General features: G+C 47.4%; 1 protein-coding gene across 1 annotated transcript in view; it reads left to right on the plus strand.

Moving 5' to 3' along the window:
- LOC135575033 (histone deacetylase 9-B-like) overlaps positions 1-23,647 on the plus strand; it is a 55,895-nt gene extending 32,248 nt beyond the window's left edge. Inside the window, exons 4-9 of the mRNA XM_065027166.1 lie at positions 1,663-1,794; positions 2,296-2,411; positions 4,355-4,480; positions 7,448-7,634; positions 7,943-8,160; positions 22,706-23,647. Coding sequence (XP_064883238.1) covers positions 1,663-1,794; positions 2,296-2,411; positions 4,355-4,480; positions 7,448-7,634; positions 7,943-8,160; positions 22,706-23,083 — 1,157 coding nt within the window. The 3' untranslated portion in view covers positions 23,084-23,647. The remainder of the gene's footprint in view (positions 1-1,662; positions 1,795-2,295; positions 2,412-4,354; positions 4,481-7,447; positions 7,635-7,942; positions 8,161-22,705) is intronic.
- Positions 23,648-24,303: the final 656 nt, after the last annotated feature.

Genomic DNA, 24,303 nt, shown 5'->3' on the forward strand with positions numbered 1-24,303 from the left:
CTTCCAGTTCTCTGCAGCCAATGACTGGAACGAATTGCAAAAATCTCTGAAGCTGGAGTCTTATATCTCCCTCTCTAACTTTAAGCATCAGCTGTCAGAGCAGTTTACCAATCACTGTACCTTTACACAGCCAATCTGTAAATAGCACCCCGATTACCTCATCCCCATATTATTACTTACCCTCTTGCTCTTTGCATCCTAGTATCTCTACTTGCACATCATCATCTGCTCATCTATCACTCCAGTATTAATGCTAAATTGTAATTATTTTAGCCTCTAGAGCCTATTTATTGCCTTACCTCCCTACTCTTCTACATTTCCAAACACTGTACATACATTTTTCTATTTTTCTTTTCTTTGTGTTATTGACTGTACGTTTGTTTATGTGTAACTTTGTGTTGTTGTCTGTTCACACTGCTATGCTTTATCTTGGCCAGGTCGCAGTTGTAAATGAGAACTTGTTCTCAACTAGCCTACCTGGTTAAATAAAGGTGAAATAAATCAAATAAATAAATAGTAGGAGCTGATCATTTGGCTTGGTTCCATGTTATTTGTCCATGTTTCCTACTCCTTGGTAGCAGTCCAGTAGTCACTCTCTCAACTTCTCTCTGTCACTACTTGACTTTCTTCATATTCCTGTCAAACAGAGGCTGTCCATTAGGACTTCATCTAAAAGTGGGTCTGGATTCATTTAGCCTGGGACGTGTTTGTCCAGTGACATGGGTGTGTGTGTGTGTGTGTGTGTGTGTGTGTGTGTGTTGTGTTTGGGGTGGCATCTCTGGTTTGCATTAGGAATGTGGGGATGGTGTGAGGAACGTATCTGAAACATCTGCCATGCGTTTGTGTTAGTTTAACTGCTGCTACTGTATCAGGCTGTGGTCACCAGGGCAGCAGGTAGCGACCACTTCACTTAGAGAGACCCTGTATGTTGCTCAACCTAATTTAGACCAGATGAGGTGGAAATGGGCCCAATCTTGACTCATTGCATCTCCTCAAACAGCTCAGAATTTTCTCTCTGAAATGAAATGGTGTGATTTGGTTGAAGAGAAACCACCAGAACTGTGTCTATACTTCTTCTTACAGGTTTAAATGTATTCAAACTTTGACAGGACCACTATTCTGATCTTGCTGAGTTGTTCCTCATTTTTAGGATTGTGTTTAAAGATATGGAGGGTATGGGTCATTCTGTCCTGGTCGGGTCTACAATATATCAAAACCATCTTTGAATCCTGTCAGGTGTGAGCTACAGTACCTCCCACTGGTAAACAGTTCTTTGAGGGAACTCAAGCTGATTGGTGGCTGTCTTCTGTTAGTGACAGTGGCCACCAACATCAACCACTACAGGCATATAAATAGATCTAGTACATGGAGTATGAACTATGCTGAACCATAGTCTCTCTCTCTCTCCCCCTCCAGCCTCAGTCTTAAGAAACCACTCTCTCTCCCTCTCTCTCTCTCTCTCTCTCTCTCTCTCTCTCTCTCTCTCCCCCTCCCTCTGTGTCTCTCTCTCTCTCTCCCTCTCCCCTTCTCGCTCTACCCCTCTCCCTCTCTCTCTCTCTCTCTCTCTCTCTCTCTCTCTCTATCTCTCTCTCTCTGTCCTCCTCTAGCCTGAGTCTTACTAAACCATCCCCTCTCTCCCTCCTCCTCTCTGTCCTCCTCCAGCCTCAGAGCCCAACCTGAAGGTGAAGTCTAGACTGAAGCAGAAAGTAGCAGAGAGGAGGAGTAGTCCACTGCTGAAGAGGAAAGACAGCAACGTCATGACCCCCTACAAGAAGAGGGCCCTAGAAATGATGGGTAAGATTGTTGTTGACACATATTGTAGCAGATCTGCTGTGGAATAACTCTGTATTGACAGAGAGAGCTGTGATGGTGCAGCCAAAGGACACATTATGGTGTTAGGAGCTTGTTTCCCTGTCACTCCTTTATGTCTATTTATGTCCTCTCTATAGCCAATAACAATCTCTATCTCTGTCCCCTTCACAAACTCTACAGTCACTAACATTATCTCTGTCCTCTTCACAGACTCTACAGCCACTAACATTATCTCTGTCCCCTTCACAGACTCTACGGCCCCTAACATTATCTCTGTCCCCTTCACAGACTCTACAGTCACTAACATTATCTCTGTCCTTTTCACAGACTCTACAGTCACTAACATTATCTCTGTCCTCTTCACAGACTCTACAATCACTAACATTATCTCTGTCCTCTTCACAGACTCTACAGTAACTAACATTATCTCTGTCCTCTTCACAGACTCTACAGTCACTAACAGTATCTCTGTCCTCTTCACAGACTCTACAGTAACTAACAGTGCCCCAGGCTCAGGACCCAGCTCTCCCATCGGAGCCTCCAGCGCCCTGGGGGCTGAGAACGGGCCCTCCTCTCTCCCCACCACCACAAAAACCGAGGTATGAACCCAGACCATCAATCAATCCATTTTATTTTATTAAGCCCTTTTTACATCAGCAGTTGTCACAAAGTGCTTCACAGTGACCCGGCCTAAACCCCAAGGAGCAACCAAAGCAAAAGCTAAAGAACAGTAGCCAGACCGCTTGTATTTATCCTCTACACACTACGGTGACTTTCAATTGATTCAAGTGGATTCAAGATAAATAATCTGAATCGTGAAAATCTAACTTCTTAAGTCATGTCTCAGACACCCCTGTCTGCCTGCCTGCCTGTGTGTGTGTGTGTGTGTCTGTGTGTGTGTGTGTGCAGCTATGAAAACAGCCAGTTGTCCCTGCCGTCTGTCTCTAAGCGTTCAGTCTGTTACAGTCCAGTAGAAATGACTCCCCACACTGAGGGTAAAGAGACACAGCTCTCCCATAATGTAGACATACGTAATACACACCTGCTTTACTTCTTTCTTTTTACTTACTATTTATTTTCCTTTTCTTCTTATGTCTTATTTTTCATAAAGGGTGAAATGCAAAGCGTTTGCATATCCATGGCATGAACTCTTATGGTGAGGCAATATTGGCAGCAACAATTTTGTTGCAATTCAATCTCTATAAATTCTCAGGGCAGAAAGCATCTTGGATCCCTGTGGATTTCCCTATGGTTTTGTGGTTAAAAATGCCTCATCCAGTATCTCGATTCACAATTTTCATACCTCTTGAATTTATTCCTTGCTCAACACGTATCGTGCAAAGCTATTTAGCTGCTCTACGCTAAAATAGAATCCAAATATTCAACAACAACTAAAATATTCCAAAAGCAGTCTAAAAGAATCCAAGCTTTCTGTTGGCGTGTCATAGTATATCTGTCACTGAGCTGTCTGACCACAGCCCTGTGAGTTGTTCCCTTCCTTCTGAGGCCTTCCCCAATAGATTCATGACTCAGTAACTAGCCGGGGGCAGAGGCTCTCCTAGGACCCCAGCCTCACAAAACACTGCGTTCTAGCGGGTGGCAGATATGATACATCTCTGAACCATCTTTAACAGAGCAGCTGTGTTTTCTTTAACCAGCGATGTTTACTCTTTCAGGGACCTCAGTGACATTGAGAGGGGAGTAACAGGCCTGCCATTGGGTTGGAGGGGGGGAACCGTGGAGCTTAATTGATATCCCAGGCGCTGGTAGCCAAAGACACCCACCCACATGCTAACAACATAAACACACAGGATTGCTATTGTATCAGCCCAAAGCTGAGACTCGTTCTCTCATGAAACGTACTGTGGCAGGACTGTTAGTGGGGGCTAACTGGCGGGGGCTAACCGAAGGCCTCATGCCTGTTGCAAAAGCAAGTTGTGTTTGTACACCGTTACATTAGGTATCCTTTTTCAGAGGGAACGGGTCCCTGGGGTGGAATACAGGCCGGATATCCCTGTTCAGGTCACTGAATACTAGAGGGGGTTGGAAGGATAAACATGGCTCTTCCAGAACCACATGCTGCTAGGCTGCTCTGCTGGCCCTGCTGGGTACAGGAAGCATGCCCCAGCTACACTGATCTTCTCTGGTAGAGAGAGTAGCCTGAGGAGGGTGAGGCCTGGGGCTGGAGGATGGGAAGACCAGGGACGGGGTACAGAGATCTTTTGAAGAGAAGGGTAGATTTCTGGTGGATGGGGGTGTGGGGGGGGGGGGTAATGCTAAACGATTCCTGATCATGTTGTCTTCACAAAATCCTACAATTTGATGACACACTTTTAAGTGGCACTCATTTTGATCATCCGTCAGTAATAGCGCATATCTTTCTGCTATACGGAACATCGTCCGCTCCCTGTGCTCTTGTTGCTCTTTTAAATGTGCTCTTACAGTGCTCTTGTTGCTCTTTAAATGTCCCATAGTTCCGATTTTCTAAATCTCTCTATCTATCTATCTCTATCTCTCCCTCCCTCTCTTCCTGTCATTTCAGCGCTGGCCATCACAGCCTAGGTTATTTCGTCCAGAGGGCTCCATGTCCAACCTTCTGAGCTTATACACGTCTCCCTCCTTACCCAACATCACCCTGGGCCTCTCCGCCACCTCCTCCCAGATCAGTGTGAGTACCACCAGCCACCATGACCTGATCCTGGTCAGCCAACACAACCAGCCACCATGCCCTGATCCTGGTTAGCCAGTAAAACCAGCCACCATGACTCATCCTGGTTAGCTAGTACAACCAGCCACCCTTGACCTAGTCCTGGCTAGCTAGTACAACCAGCCACCATGACCTCATCCCGGTTAGCTAGTACAACCAGCCACCATGACTCATCCTGGTTAGCTAGTACAACCAGCCACCATGACTCATCCTGGTTAGCTAGTATAACCAGCCACCATGACCTCATCCCGGTTAGCTAGTACAACCAGCCACCATGACTCATCCTGGTTAGCCAGTACAACCAACCACCATGACCTCATCCCGGTTAGCTAGTACAACCAGCCACCATGACTCATCCTGGTTAGCTAGTACAACCAGCCACCATGACTCATCCTGGTTAGCTAGTATAACCAGCCACCATGACCTGATCCTGGTTAGCCAGTACAACCAGCCACCATGACCTGATCCTGATTAACCAGTACAACCAGCCACCATAACCTGATCCTGATTAACCAGTACAACCAGCCACCATGACCTGGTCCTGATTAACCAGTACAACCAGCCACCATGACTCATCCTGGTTAGCCAGTACAACCAGCCACCATGACCTGATCCTGGCTAGCCAGTACAACCAGCCACCATGACTCATCCTGGTTAGCCAGTACAACCAGCCACCATGACCTGATCCTGATTAACCAGTACAACCAGCCACCCTTGAACTGATCCTGGCTAGCTAGTACAACCAGCCACCCTTGACCTGGTCCTGGCTAGCTAGTACAACCAGCCACCCTTGAACTGATCCTGGTTAGCTAGTACAACCAGCCACCCTTGACCTGGTCCTGGCTAGCTAGTACAACCAGCCACCATGACCTCATCCCGGTTAGCTAGTACAACCAGCCACCATGACTCATCCTGGTTAGCTAGTACAACCAGCCACCATGACTCATCCTGGTTAGCTAGTATAACCAGCCACCATGACCTGATCCTGGTTAGCCAGTACAACCAGCCACCATGACCTGATCCTGATTAACCAGTACAACCAGCCACCATGACCTGATCCTGATTAACCAGTACAACCAGCCACCATGACTCATCCTGGTTAGCCAGTACAACCAGCCACCATGACTCATCCTGGTTAGCTAGTACAACCAGCCACCATGACTCATCCTGGTTAGCCAGTACAACCAGCCACCATGACTCATCCTGGTTAGCCAGTACAACCAGCCACCATGACCTGGTCCTGATTAACCAGTACAACCAGCCACCATGAACTGATCCTGATTAACCAGTACAACCAGCCACCATGACCTGGTCCTGATTAACCAGTACAACCAGCCACCATGACTCATCCTGGTTAGCTAGTACAACCAGCCACCATGACTCATCCTGGTTAGCTAGTACAACCAGCCACCATGAACTGATCCTGATTAACCAGTACAACCAGCCACCATGACTCATCCTGGTTAGCCAGTACAACCAGCCACCATGAACTGATCCTGATTAACCAGTACAACCAGCCACCATGAACTGATCCTGATTAACCAGTACAACCAGCCACCATGACTCATCCTGGTTAGCTAGTACAACCAGCCACCATGAACTGATCCTGATTAACCAGTACAACCAGCCACCCTTGAACTGATCCTGGCTAGTTAGTACAACCAGCCACCCTTGAACTGATCCTGGCTAGCTAGTACAACCAGCCACCCTTGAACTGATCCTGGCTAGCTAGAACAACCAGCCACCCTTGACCTGGTCCTGGCTAGCTAGTACAACCAGCCACCCTTGACCTGATCCTGGCTAGCTAGTACAACCAGCCACCCTTGACCTGGTCCTGGCTAGCTAGTACAACCAGCCACCCATGACCTGATCCTGGCTAGCTAGTACAACCAGCCACCCTTGACGTGATCCTGGCTAACTAGTACAACCAGCCACCCTTGACCTGGTCCTGGCTAGCTAGTACAACCAGCCACCCTTGACCTGATCCTGGCTAGCTAGTACAACCAGCCACCCATGAACTGATCCTGGTTAGCTAGTACAACCAGCCACCCTTGACCTGGTCCTGGCTAGCTAGTACAACCAGCCACCCTTGACCTGATCCTGGTTAGCTAGTACAACCAGCCACCATGACCTGATCCTGGCTAGCTAGTACAACCAGCCACCCTTGACCTGATCCTGGTTAGCTAGCTGGCTAGCTTTTACACCTTCTCACAAACACAGGCCATTAGAGAGAGGATTTCTAATTTGTTACATAGATAGCTATCAACTAGTCTTTAATTTATAGAACAACATTCTGTAACGCTTTTAATTGAACCACTTTTGTAATACATAGCCAGGTGGTTCAAAAAAGGTTTTAGCCAACAATAGATTCTTAGATAACAAAGTCAGGTTTTCACTGAAAACAAAGGGAAGTGTAGTTTGAGAGATGTTCTCTGCCTTGTCTGGCTGTTGAAAGACTTGAGCATCCGTGGCTGTCAGGATTATACATACGGCAGCAGGGCAACGACCTTTAACCCCAGATTATTTTATTCCACTTAGATGTTAGATGTTGTTAAGAGTCTGTTGTCAGGCCTCCTCTTATCTCTCTCTATATGACCTCATTAATCACAGCTTTTTAAAACGTCCCAGCGGCCCCTTGCCCGGTCAAGTACAGCTAGCTCCAGTCCAGATAAGGGCCAAAGCAGTGCATGATACATCACTTTTAGCTCCCTGACACATTCCTTACATTGAAACCTGTCTGGTACATCAGCTGGGTAGAAAGAGTGTAACCATTTGAAGAGGTGATTGACTGCACAAAATGACAACTCTTCTCAGTTTTTTGGGAATGAAAACTTAATAGAATATATAGAAGCACCATTATATTGTGAGAACTTTAGTCCTCAGTTGTATTTCTAAGTCCCTGCTCTGTGTGTCTCTGTGTTCTCTCAGGCTGCCATCGGGCTGAAGGAGAAGACTGGGGAGGTCAGGCATGGTCTACCAGGGCAGCTCCTGGGGCCTGTGCCCATGCCCACAGTGACCTCCATGGAGACCAAGGTGTCCCCCAGCCATCAGGCCCTGCTCCAACACCTCCTTCAGAAGGAACAGATAAGACGGCAGAAGATCCTCTCCTCCTCTGGTGAGTCCTTACACTGAGACAGACTTAAACCAAGATGTAGGGCCCGTTTCCCAGACATTGATTAAGCTTAGTCCTGACTAAAAGCATACTCAATGGAAAATCACAGTGGAACTTTTCAGTCCAAGACTACAATCTGACCAGGTTACTGGGCAATAGAATTACACCACTTTGAATGGGAGAGATATTGAATGATTAAATATTCCTTATAATTAGTTGAAGAAGTGGTCATGAAGATCATGAATTAAATGAGTTGGAATTAGTGTAGATTTAGAACGTTGAATCTTAGTGCCGCCGTCTTGCCCCTCCAGGTCAAGGCACCATGCCCACCCACCCCCACTCCCCTCTGGCCATGAAGGACAGGCCCTCCTCCAACAGCAGACCCAAGCTACCCAAGCACCGGCCCCTGAACCGGACCCAATCAGCCCCTCTGCCCCAGAGCACCCTGGCTCAGCTGGTCATCCAGCAGCAACACCAGCACTTCCTGGAGAAGCAGAAACAATACCAGCAGCAGATCCACATCAATAAGGTAAGAAACAGTACCAGCAGCAGAGTAGTAGTGTGTATCTAGGATCATGTCCCCCTGTCCATTCATTATGATGTAGAAAACTAAACTGATCTACATCAATAAGGTAAGAAACAGTACCAGCAGCAGAGTAGGAGTGTGTATCTAGGATCAGGTCCCCCTGTCCATTCATTATGATGTAGAAAACTGAAACAGTACCAGCAGCAGAGTCCACATCAATCAGCCACATAACTGACCTTTACTGTACTTTTGCTGTACACTAAAATCCCGGAGAGTAACTGGACCCCATATCGCCTGTAAATAATACATGCAACCTATACATTAAAATCACCAAGTGTGTGCCCAGTGGGGATTTTAATTTCAGCAGTTTATACACACAAATTCTGAGGCTATATTTAGTCTTATCAAACTTTCTGTGGTAGCTGCTTTGTGTTTACAGAGCCCTTCCACCCGGCTCAGCCTCCCTGTGCTATTTCTGCTAAGTAAACAAGTTGAGCCTGACTTCAAATAGGGGAAGAAATGCTTCCCATAGCACTAATTCTGTTATCATAGCTTAAGGCATCAGTGGCATTCGCATGCAAACCCTGTGAAATTCAATTCAGCCAAGTTCAAATGGCCCCAGAATACACGCTTTTGTTCCTCTGTGGCAATATTTGTGTTCCTGTGAGCAGGCTGTGGTGACCGTGTCATCGGCAGAGTGCAATTATTCAGCCACGGGAAGTGAGTGGTTGAGGTGGCGGACATACAGAGACACAGCCAGAGAGACACAGTGAAACGCAGCATTGTGTTGCTCTCACACTGATCTGTCCCAATGCACAAGCCCTCAAACAGCCATAGGAATCTGAGAGCAACAAAACGCGCAACTCTCACTTAAAACTAACAAGGAAGGGCCTCAAAAGTCCCCTAACTACACAGTTTAAGTCTCCCCAGTCAAACCTCCCAATGGAGGACTGTTTAAAACACTTCCTTAGTTCTGATTCTAGTCCCTCTTATTAATCAATATACAAAACAAATAATGCAGTGACTCAAAATAGGTTTTGCTATGCACAAGCATTCCTTGAGCTTGAAGGTGCATTTGATTGACGGGAGGAAGGGGTATTGGATGGTTATCTAAACAAATAACCCTAGCTACTCTATCACCCCTGATGTGAGCACTCAGGTCAATAACAGTAGATCCTTTAGACCAAAGCACCTCTCTCACTAAGAGGAGGTTATAAATGTCTACTAATCAGAGATGAGCTCTGTGTTTATTTAGAAGGATCTTAGTCATTGGCCCAATTCATTTACATCAGTAGCAGTAACAGTAGTAGTAGTAGCAGTAGAGGTAGCAGCAGCAGGAGTAGAAGTAGCAGTAGCAATTGGAGTTGTACTGTAGTAGCAAAGGGTAGCAGTAGCAGTAGTGGTAACAGTAGCTGTAGCAGCAGCAGCGGTAGTGGTACAACAGTAGCAGTGGCTGGTTGTAGCGGTAGTGGTAGCGGTAACAGTAGCAGCAGCAATAGTAGCGGTAGTGGTAACAGTAGCAGCAACAATAGTAGCGGTAGTAGTGGTAGCAGTAGCAACAGCAGTAGTAGCATTAGCGGTAGTGGTAACAGTAGCAGTAGTAGCGGTAATGGTAGTGGTAACAGTAGCAGTAGTAGCGGTAGTGGTTGTGGTAGCAGTAGCAACAGCAGACCCGTGGCACTCACATCCGTAGCCATGAAGTGCTTTGAAAGGCTGGTAACATCATTATCCCAGAAACCCTAGACCTACCCTAATTTGCATACTGCCCAAAAAGATCCACAGATGATGCAATCTCTATTGCACTTCACACTGCCCTTTCCCACCTGGACAAAAGGAACACCTATGTGAGAATGCTATTCATTGACTACAGATCAGCGTTCAACACCATAGTATCCTCAAAGCTCATCACTAAGCTAAGGATCCTGGGACTAAACACCACCCTCTGCAACTGGATCCTGGACTTCCTGATGGGCCGCCCCCAGATGGTGAGGGTAGGTAGCAACACATCTGCCACACTGATCCTCAACACTGGAGCTCCCCAGGGGTGCGTGCTCAGTCCCCTCCTGTACTCCCTGTTCACCCACGACTGCATGGCCAGGCACGACTCCAACACCATCATTAAGTTTGCTGATGACACAACAGTGGGAGGCCTGATCACCGACAAGACAGCCTATAGGGAGGAGGCCAGAGACCTGGCCGAGTGGCACCAGAATAATAACCTATCCCTCAACGTAACCAAGACTATGGGGATGATTGTGGACTACAGGAAAAGGTGCACCGAGCACGTCCCCATTCTCATCGACGGGGCTGTAATGGAGCAGGTTAAGAGCTTCAAATTCCTTGGTGTCCACATCAACAACAAACTGAATGGTCCAAACACACCAAGACAGTCGTGAAGAGGGCACGACAAAGCCTATTCCCCCTCAGGAAACTAAAAAGATTTGGCATTGATCCTGAGATCCTCAAAAGGTTCTAAAGCTGCAACATCGAGAGCATCCTGACCGGTTGCATCACTGCCTGGTACGGCAATTGCATGGCCTCTGACCGCAAGGCACTTCAGAGGGAAGTGTTTACGGCCCAGGACATTACTGGGGCAAAGCTGCCTGCCATCCAGGACCTCTACACCAGGCGGTGTCAGAGGAAGGCCCTGAAAATTGTCAAAGACCCCAGCCACCCCAGTCATAGACTGTTCTCTCTACTGCCACATGGCAAGCGGTACTGGAGTGCCAAGTCTAGGACAAAAAGGCCTCTCAACAGTTTTTACTCCCAAGCCATAAGACTCCTGAACAGGTAATCAAATGGTTATTTGCATGGACTATTTGCATTGTGTTCCCCCCCCCAACCCCTCTTTTACGCTGCTGCTACTCTCTGTTTATCTTATATGTATAGTCACTTTAACTATACATTCATGTACATACTACCTCAATTGGCCCGACCAACCAGTGCTCCTGCACATTGGCTAACCGGGCTATCTGCATTGTGACCCACCACCCGCCAACCCCTCTTTTTACGCTACTGCTACCCCACTTTAACCATACCCACATGTACATACTACCTCAACAAGCCTGACTAACAGGTGTCTGTATACAGCCTTGCTACTCTTATTTTCAAATGTCTTTTTACTGTTGTTTTATTTCTTTACTTACCTACACACACACATAGTTTAAAAAATTATTCTCTCCGCACTATTGGTTAGAGCCTGTAAGTAAGCATTTCACTGTAATGTCTACACCTGTTGTATTCGGCGCACGTGACAAATAAACTTTGATTTCATTTAATTTAGTAACAGTAGTAGTGGTAGTGGTAACAGTAGCAGTAGTAGCGGTATGTGGTAGCGGTAGTGGTAACAGTATCAGTAGTAGCGATAGTAGTAGCGGTAATGGTAAGAGTTTATTTTATTTATTTAACCTTTATTTAACCAGGAAGGGCTCAAGATAGGCAGCACCAAGTCATTACTGGAACAGTTAGCAGGATAAAGTCCAGCGAACGAAGAGAGTACCCACCACATTTCTGAACAGTTTAAAATAAATCTCAAAGTGCCATGGTAAAGAGTGTCAATTGATCTCAAACATAGTAGTGGTAGTGGTAGTGGTAACAGTAGCAGCAGCAATAGTAGCAGTAGTAGCGGTAATGGTAGTGGCAACAGTGGTAGTGATAGTGGTAACATTAGCAGTAGTAGCGGTAGTGGTAGTGGTAGCAGTAGCAACAGCAGTAGTAGCAGTAGCGGTAGTGGTAGCAGTAGTAGCGGTAGTGGTAACAGTAGCAGTGGTAGTGGTAGGGGTAGTGGTAGTAGGGGTAGTGGTAACAGTAGTAGTGGTAGTAGGGGTAGTGGTAACAGTAGCAGTAGTAGTGGTAACAGTAGTAGCGGTAGTGGTAGTATTGGTAGTGGTAACAGTAGCAGTAGTAGTGGTAGTTGTAACAGTAGCAGTAGTAGTTGTAGTGGTAACAGTAGCAGTAGTAGCGGTAGTGGTAGCAGTAGCAACAGCAGTAGTAGAAGTAGCATTAGCGGTAATGATAACAGTAGCAGCTGCAATAGTAGCGGTTGTGGTAGTGGTAACAGTAGCAGCAGCAATAGTAGCGGTAGTAGTGGTAGCAGTAGTGGTAACAGTAACAGTAGTAGCGGTAGTGGTAGCAGCAGCAGTAGTAGCAGTAGCATTAGCGGTGATGGTAACAGTAGCAGCTGCAATAGTAGCGGTTGTGGTAGTGGTAACAGTAGCAGTAATAGCGGTAGTGGTAGTGGTAACAGTAGTAGTGGTAGTGGTAGCAGTAGTAGCGGTAATGGTAGTGGTAACATTTACATTTAAGTCATTTAGCAGACGCTCTTATCCAGAGCGACTTACAAATTGGTGCATTCACCTTATGACATCCAGTGGAACAGTAGTGCATCTAAATCTTTTAAGGGGGGTGAGAGGGATTACTTTATCCTATCCTAGGTATTCCTTAAAGAGGTGGGGTTTCAGGTGTCTCCGGAAGGTGGTGATTGACTCCGCTGTCCTGGCGTCGTGAGGGAGTTTGTTCCACCATTGGGGGGCCAGAGCAGCGAACAGTTTTGACTGGGCTGAGCGGGAACTGTACTTCCTCAGTGGTAGGGAGGCGAGCAGGCCAGAGGTGGATGAACGCAGTGCCCTTGTTTGGGTGTAGGGCCTGATCAGAGCCTGGAGGTACTGAGGTGCCGTTCAAATCAAATAAAATTTTATTTGTCACATACACATGGTTAGCAGATGTTAATGCGAGTGTAGCGAAATGCTTGTGCTTCTAGTTCCGACAATGCAGTGATAACCAACAAGTAATCTAACTAACAATTCCAAAACTACTGTCTTATACACAGTGTAAGGGGATAAGGAATATGTACATAAGGATATATGAATGAGTGATGGTACAGAGCAGCATACAGTAGATGGTATCGAGTACAGTATATACATATGAGATGAGTATGTAGACAAAGTAAACAAAGTGGCATAGTTAAAGTGGCTAGTGACATAAGAATGCAGTCGATGATCTAGAGTACAGTATATACACATGCATATGAGATGAATAATGTAGGGTAAGTAACATTATATAAGGTAGCATTGTTTAAAGTGGCTAGTGATATATTTACATCATTTCCCATCAATTCCCATTATTAAAGTGGCTGGAGTTGGGTCAGTGTCAATGACAGTGTGTTGGCAGCAGCCACTCAATGTTAGTGATTGCTGTTTAACAGTCTGATGGCCTTGAGATAGAAGCTGTTTTTCAGTCTCCTCGTCCCAGCTTTGATGCACCTGTACTGACCTCGCCTCTGGATGATAGCGGGGTGAACAGGCAGTGGTTCGGGTGGTTGATGTCCTTGATGATCTTTATGGCCTTCCTGTAACATCGGGTGGTGTAGGTGTCCTGGAGGGCAGGTAGTTTGCCCCGGTGATGCGTTGTGCAGACCTCACTACCCTCTGGAGAGCCTTACGTTGAGGGCGGAGCAGTTGCCGTACCAGGCGGTGATACAGCCCGCCAGGATGCTCTCGATTGTGCATCTGTAGAAGTTTGTGAGTGCTTTTGGTGACAAGCCGAATTTCTTCAGCTTCCTGAGGTTGAAGAGCGCTGCTGCGCTAGTTCTTCACGACGCTGTCAGTGTGAGTGGACCAATTCAGTTTGTCTGTGATGTGTATGCCGAGGAACTTAAAACTTGCTACCCTCTCCACTACTGATCCATCGATGTGGATAGGGGTGTTCCCTCTGCTGTTTCCTGAAGTCCACAATCATCTCCTTAGTTTTGTTGACGTTGAGTGTGAGGTTATTTTCCTGACACCACACTCCGAGGGCCCTCACCTCCTCCCTGTAGGCCGGTGGTGGTTGTTGGTAATCAAGCCTACCACTGTTGTGTCGTCCGCAAACTTGATGATTGAGTTGAGGCGTGCATGGCCACGCAGTCGTGGGTGAACAGGGAGTACAGGAGAGGGCTCAGAACGCACCCTTGTGGGGCCCCCGTGTTGAGGATCAGCGGGGAGGAGATGTTGTTGCCTACCCTCACCACCTGTGGGCGGCCCGTCAGGAAGTCCAGTACCCAGTTGCACAGGGCGGGGTCGAGACCCAGGGTCTCGAGCTTGATGACGAGCTTGGAGGGTACTATGGTATTGAATGCCGAGCTGTAGTCGATGAACAGCATTCTCACATAGGTATTCCTCTCCACTGGCTCCCTCACAGCTCCGTAGGCAAGCACCATGGTCTTGTAGCGGATGCAAGCTTCAACTGGAAGCCAGTGGAGAGAGCGGAGGAGCGGGGTGACGTGAGAGAACTTGGGAAGGTTGAACACCAGACGGGCTGCGGCGTTCTGGATGAGTTGTAGGGGTTTAATGGCACAGGCAGGGAGCCCAGCCAACAGCGAGTTGCAGTAATCCAGACGGGAGATGACGAGTGCCTGGATTAGACCTGCGCCGCTTCCTGTGTGAGGCAGGGTCGTACTCTGCGGATGTTGTAGAGCATGAACCTACAGGAACGGGCCACCGCCTTGATGTTAGTTGAGAACGACAGGGTGTTGTCCAGGATCACGCCAAGGTTCTTAGCGCTCTGGGAGGAGGACACAATGGAGTTGTCAACCGTGATGGCGAGATCATGGAACGGGCAGTCCTTCCCCGGGAGGAAGAGCAGCCCGTCTTGCCGAGGTTCAGCTTGAGGTGGTGATCCGTCATCCACACTGATATGTCTGCCAGACATGCAGAGATGCGATTCGCCACCTGATCATCAGAAGGGGGAAAGGAGAAGATTAATTGTGTGTCGTCTGCATAGCAATGATAGGAGAGACCATGTGAGGTTATGACAGAGCCAAGTGACTTGGTGTATAGCGAGAATAGGAGAGGGCCTAGAACAGAGCCCTGGGGGACACCAGTGGTGAGAGCACGTGGTGTGAGACGGATTCTCGCCACGCCACCTGGTAGGAGCGACCTGTCAGGTAGGACGCAATAAGCGTGGGCCGCGCCGGAGATGCCCAACTCGGAGAGGGTGGAGAGGAGGATCTGATGGTTCACAGTATCGAAGGCAGCCGATAGGTCTAGAAGGATGAGAGCAGAGGAGAGAGAGTTAGCTTTAGCAGTGCGGAGCGCTCCGTGATACAGAGAAGAGCAGTCTCAGTTGAATGACTAGTCTTGAAACCTGACTGATTTGGATCAAGAAGGTCATTCTGAGAGATAGCGGGAGAGCTGGCAAGGACGGCACGTTCAAGAGTTTTGGAGAGAAAAGAAAGAAGGGATACTGGTCTGTAGTTGTTGACATCGGAGGGATCGAGTGTAGTTTTTTTTTTGGTAACAGTGGCAGTAGTAGTGGTAGTGGTAACAGTAGCAGTAGTAGAGGTAGTGGTAGCAGTAGGAGCAGTAGTGGTAGTGGTAACAGTAGTAGCGGTAATGGTAGTGGTAACAGTGGTAGTGGTAGCAGTAGCAGTAGTAGCGGTAGTGGTAGTGGTAACAGTAGCAGTAGTAGTGGTAGTGGTAGCAGCAGTAGCAGTAGCGTTAGCGGTAGTGGTAACATTAGTAGTAGCGTTAGCGGTAGTGGTAACATTAGCAGTAGTAGTGGTAGTGGTAGCAGTAGCAACAGCAGTAGTAGCAGTAGCGTTAGCGGTAGTGGTAGTGGTAGTGGTAGCAGTAGCAGTGGTAGTGGTAACAGTAGCAGTACTAGTGGTAGCAGTAGCAGCAGCAGTAGTAGCAGTAGCGTTAGCGGTAGTGGTAACATTAGCAGTAGTAGCGGTAGTGGTAGCGCTAGTGGTAACAGTAGCAGTAGTTGTAACAGTAGCAGTAGTAGTGGTAGTGGTAACAGTGGCAGTGGTAGTGGTAACAGTGGCAGTAGTAGTGGTAGTGGTAACAGTAGCAGTAGTAGAGGTAGTGGTAGCAGTAGGAGCAGTAGTGGTAGTGGTAACAGTAGTAGTGGTAGTGGTAGCTGTAGTAGCGGTAATGGTAGTGGTAACAGTAGCAGTAGTAGTGGTAGTGGTAGCAGTAGCAGTAGTAGCGGTAGTGGTAGTGGTAACAGAAGTAGTGGTAGTGGTAACAGTAGCAGTAGTAGTGGTAACAGTAGCAGTACTAGTGGTAGTGGTAGCAGTGGTAGTGGTAACAGTAGCAGAGTAGTAGTGGTAACAGTGGAGCAGTAGTAGCGGGGTAGTGGTAGCTAATGGTAACAGTAGCAGTAGTAGTGGTAGTGGTAGCAGTAGCAACAGCATTAGTAGCAGTAGTGGTAGTGGTAACAGTAGCAGTAGTGGTAACAGTAGCAGTAGTAGTGGTAGTGGTAACAGTAGCAGTAGTAGTGGTAGTGGTAGCAGCAGTAGCAGTAGCGTTAGCGGTAGTGGTAACATTAGTAGTAGCGTTAGCGGTAGTGGTAACATTAGCAGTAGTAGTGGTAGTGGTAGCAGTAGCAGCAGCATTAGTAGCAGTAGCGTTAGCGGTAGTGGTAACATTAGCAGTAGTAGCGGTAGTGGTAGCGCTATTGGTAACAGTAGCAGTAGTTGTAACAGTAGCAGTAGTAGTGGTAGTGGTAACAGTAGCAGTAGTATTGGTAGTGGTAACAATAGCAGTAGTAGTGGTAGCAGTAGCAGTAGTAGCGGTAGTGGTAGCGCTAGTGGTAACAGTAGCAGTAGTTGTAACAGTAGCAGTAGTAGTGGTAGTGGTAGCATGAGCAGCAGCAGTAGGTAGAAGGTAGTGGTAAAGGTAGCAGTAGTAGTGGTAGCGCTAGTGGTAACAGTGCAGTAGTTGTAACAGTAGCAGTAGTAGTGGTAGTGGTAACTGAGCAGTAGCAACCGCAGTTGTAGCAGTAGCGATAGTGGTAACAGTAGCAGTAGTAGTGGTAGCAGTAGTAGCGGTAGTGGTAACAGTAGCAGTAGTAGCGTTAGCGGTAGTGGTAACAGTAGCAGTAGTAGCATTAGCGGTAGTGGTAACAGCAGCAGTAGTAGCGGTAGTGGTAACAGTAGCAGCAGCAGCAGTAGGACCGGTAGTGGTAACAGTAGCAGTAGTTGTAACAGTAGCAGTAATAGTGGTAGTGGTAACAGTAGCAACAGCAGTAGTAGTAGTAGCGGTAGTGGTAGCAGCAGCAGTAGTAGCAGTAGCATTAGCGGTGATGGTAACAGTAGCAGCTGCAATAGTAGCGGTTGTGGTAGTGGTAACAGTAGCAGCAGCAATAGTAGCGGTAGTAGTGGTAGCAATAGTAGCGGTAATGGTAGTGGTAACAGTAGCAGTAGTAGTGGTAGTGGTAACAGTAGTAGTGGTAGTGGTAGCAGTAGTAGCGGTAATGGTAGTGGTAACAGTGGCAGTAGTAGTGGTAGTGGTAGCAGTAGTAGAGGTAGTGGTAGCAGTAGGAGCAGTAGTGGTAGTGGTAACAGTAGTAGCGGTAGTGGTAGCTGTAGTAGCGGTAATGGTAGTGGTAACAGTGGTAGTGGTAGCAGTAGCAGTAGTAGCGGTAGTGGTAGTGGTAACAGTAGCAGTAGTAGTGGTAGTGGTAACAGTAGCAGTAGTAGTGGTAGTGGTAGCAGCAGCAGTAAAGATGAGCGTTGGCGTAGTGGTAACAGTAGTAGCGGTAGTGGTAGCTGTAGTAGCGGTAATGGTAGTGGTAACAGTGGTAGTGGTAGCAGTAGCAGTAGCGGTAGTGGTAGTGGTAACAGTAGCAGTAGTAGTGGTAGTGGTAACAGTAGTAGTGGTAGTGGTAGCAGCAGTAGCAGTAGCGTTGGCGGTAGTGGTAACATTAGTAGTAGCGTTAGCGGTAGTGGTAACATTAGCAGTAGTAGTGGTAGTGGTAGCAGTAGCAACAGCAGTAGTAGCAGTAGCGGTAGTGGTAGTGGTAGTGGTAGCAGTAGCAGTGGTAGTGGTAGTGGTAACAGTAGCAGTAGTAGTGGTAGCAGCAGCAGTAGTAGCAGTAGCGTGAGCGGTAGTGGTAACATTAGCAGTAGTAGCGGTAGTGGTAGCGCTAGTGGTAACAGTAGCAGTAGTTGTAACAGTAGCAGTAGTAGTGGTAGTGGTAACAGTGGCAGTAGTAGTGGTAGTGGTAACAGTGGCAGTAGTAGTGGTAGTGGTAACAGTAGCAATAGTAGAGTTAGTGGTAGGAGCAGTAGTGGTAGTGGTAACAGTAGTAGTGGTAGTGGTAGCTGTAGTAGCGGTAATGGTAGTGGTAACAGTAGCAGTAGTAGTGGTAGTGGTAGCAGTAGCAGTAGTAGCGGTAGTGGTAACAGAAGTAGTGGTAGTGGTAGTGGTAACAGTAGCAGTAGTAGTGGTAGTGGTAGCAGTGGCAGTAGTAGTGGTAACAGTAGCAGTAGTAGAGGTAGTGGTAGCAGTAGGAGCAGTAGTGGTAGTGGTAACAGTAGTAGTGGTAGTGGTAGCTGTAGTAGCGGTAATGGTAGTGGTAACAGTAGCAGTAGTAGTGGTAGTGGTAGCAGTAGCAGTAGTAGCGGTAGTGGTAGTGGTAACAGAAGTAGTGGTAGTGGTAGTGGTAACAGTAGCAGTAGTAGTGGTAACAGTAGCAGTAGTAGCGGTAGTGGTAACAGTGGTAGTGGTAACAGTAGCAGTAGTAGTGGTAACAGTAGCAGTAGTAGCGCTAGTGGTAGCGCTAGTGGTAACAGTAGCAGTAGTAGTGGTAGTGGTAGCAGTAGCAACAGCAGTAGTAGCAGTAGCGGTAGTGGTAGTGGTAACAGTAGCAGTAGTGGTAACAGTAGCAGTAGTAGTGGTAACAGTAGCAGTAGTAGTGGTAGTGGTAGCAGCAGTAGCGTTAGCGGTAGTGGTAACATTAGTAGTAGCGTTAGCGGTAGTGGTAACATTAGCAGTAGTAGTGGTAGTGGTAGTGGTAGCAGTAGCAGTAGTAGCAGTAGCGTTAGTGGTAGTGGTAACAGTAGCAGTAGCAGTAGTAGTGGTAGTGGTAGCTGTAGTAGCGGTAATGGTAGTGGTAACAGTAGCAGTAGTAGTGGTAGTGGTAGCAGTAGCAGTAGTAGCGGTAGTGGTAACAGAAGTAGTGGTAGTGGTAGTGGTAACAGTAGCAGTAGTAGTGGTAACAGTAGCAGTAGTAGCGCTAGTGGTAGCGCTAGTGGTAACAGTAGCAGTAGTGGTAACAGTAGCAGTAGTAGTGGTAGTGGTAACAGTAGCAGTAGTAGTGGTAGTGGTAGCAGCAGTAGCAGTAGCGTTAGCGGTAGTGGTAACATTAGTAGTAGCGTTAGCGGTAGTGGTAACATTAGCAGTAGTAGTGGTAGTGGTAACAGTGGCAGTAGTAGTGGTAACAGTAGCAGTAGTAGAGGTAGTGGTAGCAGTAGGAGCAGTAGTGGTAGTGGTAACAGTAGTAGTGGTAGTGGTAGCTGTAGTAGCGGTAATGGTAGTGGTAACAGTAGCAGTAGTAGTGGTAGTGGTAGCAGTAGTAGCGGTAGTGGTAGTGGTAACAGAAGTAGTGGTAGTGGTAGTGGTAACAGTAGCAGTAGTAGTGGTAACAGTAGCAGTAGTAGCGGTAGTGGTAACAGTGGTAGTGGTAACAGTAGCAGTAGTAGTGGTAACAGTAGCAGTAGTAGCGCTAGTGGTAGCGCTAGTGGTAGCAGTAGTAGTGGTAGTGGTAGCAGTAGCAACAGCAGTAGTAGCAGTAGCGGTAGTGGTAGTGGTAACAGTAGCAGTAGTGGTAACAGTAGCAGTAGTAGTGGTAGTGGTAACAGTAGCAGTAGTAGTGGTAGTGGTAGCAGCAGTAGCGTTAGCGGTAGTGGTAACATTAGTAGTAGCGTTAGCGGTAGTGGTAACATTAGCAGTAGTAGTGGTAGTGGTAGTGGTAGCAGTAGCAACAGCAGTAGTAGCAGTAGCGTTAGTGGTAGTGGTAACAGTAGCAGTAGCAGTAGTAGTGGTAGTGGTAGCAGTAGCAGCAGCATTAGTAGCAGTAGCGTTAGCGGTAGTGGTAACATTAGCAGTAGTAGCGGTAGTGGTAGCGCTAGTGGTAACAGTAGCAGTAGTTGTAACAGTAGCAGTAGTAGTGGTAGTGGTAACAGTAGCAGTAGTATTGGTAGTGGTAACAGTAGCAGTAGTAGTGGTAACAGTAGCAGTAGTAGTGGTAGTGGTAACAGTGGTAGTGGTAACAGTAGCAGTAGTAGTGGTAACAGTAGCAGTAGTAGCGCTAGTGGTAACAGTAGCAGTAGTAGTGGTAGTGGTAGCAGTAGCAACAGCAGTAGTAGCAGTAGCGGTAGTGGTAACAGTAGCAGTAGTAGCGGTAGTGGTAGCAGTAGTAGCGGTAGTCGTAGTGGTAACAGTAGCAGTAGTAGTGGTAGTGGTAGCAGTAGCAGCAGCAGTAGTAGCAGTAGCGTTAGCGGTAGTGGTAACATTAGCAGTAGTAGTGGTAACAGTAGCAGTAGTAGCGGTAGTGGTAGCGCTAGTGGTAACAGTAGCAGTAGTTGTAACAGTAGCAGTAGTAGTGGTAGTGGTAGCATGAGCAGCAGCAGTAGTAGCGGTAGTGGTAAAGGTAGCAGTAGTAGTGGTAGCGGTAGTGGTAACAGTAGCAGTAGTTGTAACAGTAGCAGTAGTAGTGGTAGTGGTAACAGTAGCAACAGCAGTGGTAGCAGTAGCGATAGTGGTAACAGGCAGTGGTAGTGGTAGCAGTAGTAGCGGTAGTGGTAACAGTAGCAGTAGTAGCGTTAGCGGTAGTGGTAACAGTAGCAGTAGTAGCATTAGCGGTAGTGGTAACAGCAGCAGTAGTAGCGGTAGTGGTAACAGTAGCAGCAGCAGCAGTAGGAGCGGTAGTGGTAACAGTAGCAGTAATAGTGGTAGTGGTAACAGTAGCAACAGCAGTAGTAGTAGTAGCGGTAGTGGTAACAGTAGCAGTAGTAGTGGTAGCAGTAGTAGCGGTAGTGGTAGCGGCAGTGGTAAGAGTAGCAGTAGTAGCGGTAATGGTAACAGTAGCAGTAGTAGCATTAGCGGTAGTGGTAACAGCAGCAGTAGTAGCGGTAACAGTAGCAGCAGCAGCAGTAGTAGCAGTATTGGTAGTGGTACAGCAGCAGTAGTAGCAGTATTGGTAACAGTAGCAGCAGCAGCAGTAGGAGCAGTAGTGGTAACAGTAGCAGTAGTAGTGGTAGTGGTAACAGTAGCAGTAGTAGTGGTAGTGGTAACAGTAGCAGTAGTAGCGGTAGTGGTAACAGTAGCAGTAGTAGCGTTAGCAGTAGTGGTAACAGTAGCAGTAGTAGTGGTAGCCGTAGTAGCGGTAACAGTAGCAGTAGTAGCATTAGCGGTAGTGGTAACAGCAGCAGTAGTAGCGGTAGTGGTAACAGCAGCAGTAGTAGCGGTAGTGGTAACAGTAGCAGCAGCAGCAGTAGGAGCGTTAATGGTAACAATAGCAGTAGTAGCATTAGCGGTAGTTGTAACAGTAGTAGTGGTAGCAGTAGTAGCGGTAGTGGTAACAGTAGCAGTAGTAGCATTAGCGGTAGTGGTAACAGCAGCAGTAGTAGCGGTAGTGGTAACAGTAGCAGCAGCAGCAGTAGTGGTAACAGTAGCAGTAGTTGTAACAGTAGCAGTAGAAGTGGTAGTGGTAACAGTAGCAACAGCAGTAGTAGTAGTAGCGGTAGTGGTAACAGTAGCAGTAGTAGTGGTAGCAGTAGTAGCGGTAGTGGTAGCGGCTGTGGTAAGAGTAGCAGTAGTAGCGGTAATGGTAACAGTAGCAGTAGTAGCATTAGCGGTAGTGGTAACAGCAGCAGTAGTATAGGTAGTGGTAACAGTAGCAGCAGCAGCAGTAGTAGCAGTATTGGTAGTGGTAGCAGTAGCAACAGCAGTAGTAGCAGAAGCGGTAGTGGTAACAGTAGCAGCAGCAGCAGTAGCAGTAGTGTTAACATTAGTGGTAGTGTTAACAGTAGCAGCAATAGCGTTAGCATTAGCGGTAGTGATAACAGCAGCAGTAGCGTTAGCATTAGCGGTAGTGGTAACAGCAGCAGTAGCGTTAGCATTAGCGGTAGTGGTAACAGCAGCAGCAGCAGCAGTAGTAGCAGTGTTGGAACCAGTAGCAGCACCAGTAATGGTAGGAATAACAGTAGCACTATGGCGCAGGATTGTTTTGCAAGGTTGGTATTTTGTAAGGTTTTTACACCAACAATAGGGGCCACTAATCACTAATGGACATTTACAAGAGCTTAGAGAGGATTTTAGAGGGAGGTATAAAAAGCGTTGACTAATACCAAGATAAAGAGGCTAATTCTCTGCCGGAGAGATATTTATACCAGGCCTACGTTCTTACGCCAAAGTGTTTGTGCTATCTTACCAGCTGTCAATGGGTAAGGTGTTTAAGTGATTGCTCCACTTTCTGTTGTCTAACAAATAAAGCTTGACTAGATGTTGAGACATGAAACCCATAGCAGCGCCTCATAGTACTGTCTGGGGCATGCTCTTAAGGAGACAGCAGCAGTGACTGCAATCTCTGTGTAGCCTTATTTACGCGGAAATGTAGTGTTATGTTGGATGAATTTGACTTGTGCTGCTTTGCACAGAACACAATACTCTCTACTGGCTAGGTCAAACTCATAAAACGTAAAGATGAATTGTGAAATAATAATGAATCTGTCCGTTGAGCATTATAACTAAATTACCTCTGATGCTGTACCTCTCTGCAGCTGCTGTCCAAGTCCATCGAGCAACTCCGTCAGCCCAGCTCCCTGGTCAACCCACACCTGCAGGAGTCAGAGGAGGAGGAGGAGGACAACACCCGGAGGATGGCGGATGAGAGGATGGACATGCAGGAGGACAGGATGCCCCCTGGTGGCGTGATCCAGAAACACACCCTTCGCTCCAGCAACAGCAGTGGCAGCAACAGCTCTCTCGGGGAGCTGTCCTCCATCGTAGAGGCCCACCACCGCCTGGGGGTCATAAAGGTCAAAGAGGAGCCAATCGACAGCGAGGACGAGTCCCTGTCCAGTCAGAGCCTAGCGGCGGAGCAGACGGCCTCACTCCACCAGGTCAAAGGTCAGCTGGTGATAAGAGCTATGATCTGAGGGGGCAGAAGATGAAGGAGATCACACACTGCGACATTCATAGACGCATACGTATATACAAACACACACACAGACACACACACATACACACACACACACACACACTGCAGCCAACACACACACAGAGCCGACTAGGACTCCCCAGGCAGTCCTCTCCCTGCCCTGAGATGTGACGCTGTCTCAGTGAAGTGCAGCCGCACCCCAAACCCCCACCAGACTGACTCTCTGTTTGTGAACTTTGTGAAGTGATCTGTAATGTAAAGTATGTTTCACCGTGCTGTATATAACATGAAGAGAAGATTTACTAGAAGAGTGCTCCTTCTTTTTTTACTTCTAAGGAACTGCTTTGATTGTTTTCAGGTTCTGCTCAATTGACAGAATGTAGTATGTTTGTATACAGTAGATTTAGCGTAAGAGAATATTCTAGAAGGGATGGAAAGTTTAACCGTTGTACAGTTTATGAATGCCATTTTATGTTCCCATAGTGTAACATTTATGCCATCAATTCACTTCAACTTTGACTTGCTGACTGTTGTTGTTTTATTCAAATGTCATATTCTCCGTCGTTCTCCAAAAAGCTGTGATGTTCTGTGTTCAGTGGTCTCTGAAAATGACATGAAAATAAGGAAGCATGCTCATGTCTGTATGAGAGAGAATGTATTGTTCAACCTTAACACAACACAGCACACCCTTACGACTGAGTACAGCCAGCCTACACTGGGAATGAGACGTACTGATGTACAGTACTGCAGAGTGGAGGAGCAAATGGTAAATCAGTGGATGGAGGGATGGATATATGGATAGATGGATGGATGGATAGATGGGTGGATGGATGGAGGGAGGGAGGGATAGATAGATGGATAGATGATGGAGGGAGGGAGGGAGGGAGGATGGAGGGAGGGAGGGAGGGAGGGAGGGAGGGAGGGATGGATGGATGGATGGATGGATAGATGATGGATGGATGGTGCAGGCAGTCAGCTCCATCAGACCATAGGACCAGGTCTGCTTCTCAAATGGGCATCCCTTAGGCCTCAGGTTAAAAGTTTTGTGCTATATAGGGAATATAGCAAGAATAAAACAACAAAATCATCCTGGTTTGCCACGGTCCTGTATTGAGATGCCGTGTCATCCTAATCTTCCTCGTTCTCCTCTTCCTCGACCTCCTCTTCCTTCTCTTCCTCCTCCTCCTCCCCTCTGGGTCCAAATCAAAGCTCAGCCAG

This window comes from Oncorhynchus nerka, linkage group LG14, assembly GCF_034236695.1.
Source record: "Oncorhynchus nerka isolate Pitt River linkage group LG14, Oner_Uvic_2.0, whole genome shotgun sequence".
In the NCBI taxonomy this organism is placed as follows: domain Eukaryota; kingdom Metazoa; phylum Chordata; class Actinopteri; order Salmoniformes; family Salmonidae; genus Oncorhynchus; species Oncorhynchus nerka.